Source organism: Osmerus eperlanus, chromosome 1, assembly GCF_963692335.1.
Source record: "Osmerus eperlanus chromosome 1, fOsmEpe2.1, whole genome shotgun sequence".
In the NCBI taxonomy this organism is placed as follows: Eukaryota; Metazoa; Chordata; class Actinopteri; order Osmeriformes; family Osmeridae; genus Osmerus; species Osmerus eperlanus.
In genome coordinates, this window is record NC_085018.1 from 1584420 (window position 1) to 1588622 (window position 4203).

Genomic DNA, 4203 nt, shown 5'->3' on the forward strand with positions numbered 1-4203 from the left:
CCGTGGTGACAATTGCCTCCCTCTTCCATTCCGGATACAGTACTGGCGGTTGTATCGGGAGTCAGTTGGCTGAGCGGTGAGGGAATCGGGCTAGTAATCCGAAGGTTGCCAGTTCGATTCCCGGTCATGCCAACTGACGTTGTGTCCTTGGGCAAGGCACTTCACCCTACTTGCCTCGGGGGAATGTCCCTGTACTTACTGTAAGTCGCTCTGGATAAGAGCGTCTGCTAAATGACTAATGTAAAATGTAAGCTTAAGTCATTTCCATGTCTACATCCAAGTACTACAGGAACAGCAGCCACCACATTGAGAAACCGATCAAAAACGCTGTTCTCATTTCATAAAGGTTTATTGTAATAAACTGACAAAAAAACTGTACAAGTATCTATATATGCACAAATCCATTTAAAAAATTTACATTAAATGCATACTGTGCTTGAAATAGCTTACAAACTCTACATGTTTTTGAACACCTGTCTAAAACAGTAAACGATGGGGGGGCTGCTCAACAGCCCAGGGGGGAGAGGGGGTGCTACAACAGGGACAGGGCACCCAACACAACCTGGCAGTGACAGGGGCGCCAACGTAACGCCGACCGACCACCTCACAGCTTCTTCAGAGGCAGGAGACCTGACGGGGGGAGGGGAACACTGGCCAGAGACCCAGCACTAAGCTACCGGTCTCCAATAAACTTTTGCAAGAGGTATAAGCCCCACGTTATGGTGACACGGTAAAGCTATAAAAATACACACCTTTCTATTAGGATCCAAGAGCTTTTTGTTCCACTGGTTGTCGAGAGATTTAGCCAAACTTCAGTTTCTCTGAATACTCTGACTATTGCACAACAGGATCATTAAGACAAGAAAGAGTTTGGCAGGTAGATTCCAACAATAAAAGGGGGTTGGTTACACGTCGTTGTCGCTTTAAGGCAGTACAACATGGGAGGCAGTTTACACTGGTATGGCGGACATTTTGTCATTTGTAGTCTTTGATTTTTGAGTGGTCCCGTTGCAAACCAGCAGTGCAGTAAAATACACAACAGCTTCATTGTCACAGAAAATCACCTTAAAATGTAGGTACCTGAACGAACCACACACCCCACCCACCCCCCCCCCCCCTTTACATTCGTGAGAAGTGATTGAGTGAAATGTCAATACTATTGCACTATAAAACTAAAACTGGATCCCAGAGTTGTTTTTTCTAAACTTAAGTACAGCCCAGGCTTGTGGTTTAGTGTGCAAAGATGGTCACAGGACAGACAAGCATAACAAGAGTCCTAGTGCAAAGCAAACCTGTGGGCTGGTAGTCAACAAATTCATAAAGTCGCTGCTTAACCCAAAGAAACCTGCCTAAAAATTACCCAGTGCTTTTTTTATGAATATTCCAAATCAATTTAAGTAATGGCAGATAATTTAATGTTTTAAAAAAATCGGGGGGAAATGAAAAAAAACTCTGTTGGTGGTCAACGGCCTTCACATGAGCTGGCAGTGCCTGTTGTGGTTGTCCCGTCCCGTTGCTAGCCCGCTCCCCACTAGCTCGACACGGTCATCAGGTAGTTTTTCGGAGGGCTGGTGCGGCCGCCCATCAGGAAGCTTTTCTTGCAGGTCAGCTGGGATTCGTACGGCGAGGCAGTCTTGTTTACGGCGGAGGCTGCGGGGCTGGGGGTAGAGGGGACTTCGGCTTCGTACAGGACACAGGTGGAGCCGTCCTCGCCGATGCGGTAAGACACCTCGTACGGGTCGACCCACATGGTGAGTTCCCGGGGCAAAAGCGAAAACAGCTCGTCGCTCGTTAGTCCGATGCGACCCGCAGCCCGGCCAATGATGGGGTCCATTTCGTGGTTAATTCTGATGCAGCGGTAGCCAGAGCCCTTCTGGGGCTTGTCGGGGAACCAGTGCTGCTGGTAGTGCTCTGGAGAAAAACAAAGGACAGTTTAGAATGAGCTCAAGTAGTTCCGAGCGGCAAGCTGTATTTTCCTTAACTACACATCAGGATCCATACTGAATCAGAGAAGTGATAAAGCTAGGACATACCCCTGCTGCTTAGCAGACTGGAGTAGCGATGTCTAACAGCTGTGTAACCCCCCCTCCCCCCAGCTAAGTGATAATCAGCTCGGTACAGCAATTTAACGAGCGAATCTACTTAAACTGGCAAGCTAACGTTTGCAAAATTATCGATTGGGGAAGGGGGTTCCCTCCAACAATAATGATTATTATTACACGATTCGCGATGAGAGCAACCTAATAACCTAGTCAGCTAACTAGATAGCATTCTGTTTGTCAGGGGCAGTGTTGTCTGTTGATCAGACAAAGCAAAGGCCCGCATCTAGCTAGTCAGAGCTAGCTCCCTGCTAACGTAGGTTAAAACACAATATAACGTTCAAATTTGGGGTAGACTTTTTCAAATTAGTATCGACTATCACTACATGACATACCAATATAATTAAAAACGTCGAGTAAATAGAGAACGAATCGTTTTTTACCTGATAATGACTGCTGCAGACAATCCCTGAAAACCTGTAGCTGGTGTTCGCTAAGGAAGCCTCTTGTTCTCAGCAGCCGGGATACAAAGGTCGCCGCCGCCGTTACTTCTGGGCCCATTTCAAAATTAGTCGGGTATCCTTGGTTCATAAAATGATTCAAGCCGCTCCGGGAGGCAGTTTGATCGACCGCTGAGTGAAACAGGCGAAACCGTGGTTGATTTGGAAGCTAACGGGCCTCGATTGGCACGAGAAAAAAAATTGTTTTCGGATTCGGATGAATTCTCAAAGTCTGTATGTTTGTTTTCTTAACGCAACTAGTTGGCTCCAATCAACGCAACAAAGGGCATTCTTTATCCTAAGTAAGAGCTAGATGAGTCGGAGTAGGAGCGCTGCTGTTTGATCCTTGGTCCCCACACAGTGTTGTGAAAAACAGTTTGTAGCTTTCTTTTATCCAAAGGCTGAAACTGCCTGACGTCACTTCACAGCCTCTTTGATTGACTGGCTCTCTGGACCAATGAAACTCTAAACACACCCCCTTAGTGATACTCTCGAAGTGTGATTGGTTCAGAAAGTGGAAAACATTCCTGTCGCGTAGTGGGGGTTAGATGCAAATAGGGTTCCGTTCTCTACCAAATATAGACATTGACGTCAAACTTGTCGAGGTATTCGTGACGACAGTCTAACAACAATACACATATAGCGCTTTTACCGTAAACTCCAAGCAATTACGCGTAGGTCAGCACACTACCTCAACCTTATGTCCAAGTAAATAGAACAACTTAGATGCCAACACACCAGCAAAGACGACTTCTGAAGTTCTGTTTCATCACATCGAAAAATTCACATCGAAAAATTCATCACTTCGAAAAATTAGTAATGTGCTTCGCTCCCTGCAAGCTCCCTTCCTTTAATTTTCATAGTTGATGATGAGTGTGAAGGGATATTATAAAGGAATGAAAGCAACTCGTGACTCTCAAACAAAGACATTAATACGAAATATGTAGCTAGAAAGGAGACATCGAAACCAGTCAAGACAAAGGAGAGAAGGAAACTTTGCCAGGAACAAAACGTTTTAGTATTCAGCTGTCACTATAGCGACATCTGGCGGGTACAAAAGAAAACGCATGCATTTCTCCAGCGATTACCTCGTTTCGATTCAAATTAGAAACATTTTAATAATACTGCTCTTGTGGGTGGAACATTGTTTCTATAAACTGTAATTTGGAACTTCACATCGTTGTACATTTTCACAGATATAATAATTTGGTGATCCTGACGGGAGCTATTTCAAATCCGTATTTGCTCTTGGGAGAAATCGATGTTGCTTCATATCACAACTGCTTGTTCACATTAATTCCGGAAACAAGAAGTGCATTGTATGTATGTATATATGTATTTATGTATGTTTGTATGTATGTGCGTGTGTGTGTGTGTTTGAGTGACAGAGAGAGTGAGAGCGAGAGAGATGGGATGAGGTGTGTGTGTGCCCATGTGCTGTAGATACATACAACCCCAGTATGTTGGACTTTGCATGCATGTTCATCTGAATGAGCAATACGTTTCTGGGCTAAAGTGTGTTTCAGTGTCCTTAACACCTATGATTGTTGTCTAGACTGACTAAGCATGACCCCTGACATCCACAGACTGGTGTCTAGTGTGATTAAATAGCATTCTATGTCCCATTCGTAGATCAATACTTAACCCTTGTGTTATCTTCGGGT

The 4203-nt window shown here is 44.8% G+C and overlaps 1 protein-coding gene across 1 annotated transcript; it reads right to left on the reverse strand.

Moving 5' to 3' along the window:
* Nucleotides 1–330: 330 nt before the first annotated feature.
* On the reverse strand, nt 331–2919 carry btg2 (B-cell translocation gene 2). The gene is made up of 2 exons (XM_062450042.1): nt 2483–2919; nt 331–1911 (listed from the first exon to the last, which is right to left on the reverse strand). The coding sequence occupies exons 1-2, from the start codon at nt 2628–2630 to the stop codon at nt 1532–1534; spliced, it is 528 nt and encodes a 175-aa protein (XP_062306026.1). The 5' UTR covers nt 2631–2919; the 3' UTR covers nt 331–1531.
* Nucleotides 2920–4203: the final 1284 nt, after the last annotated feature.

Excerpts from the sequence above, each read along its gene's own strand:
- btg2 (XM_062450042.1), bottom strand. The coding sequence starts at position 2,630 with ATGAACCAAGGATACCCGACTAATTTTGAAATGGGCCCAGAAGTAACG. Across the intron at positions 1,912-2,482 it reads TCTGCAGCAGTCATTATCAG|AGCACTACCAGCAGCACTGG; the intron begins GTAAAAAACGAT and ends GTTTTTCTCCAG.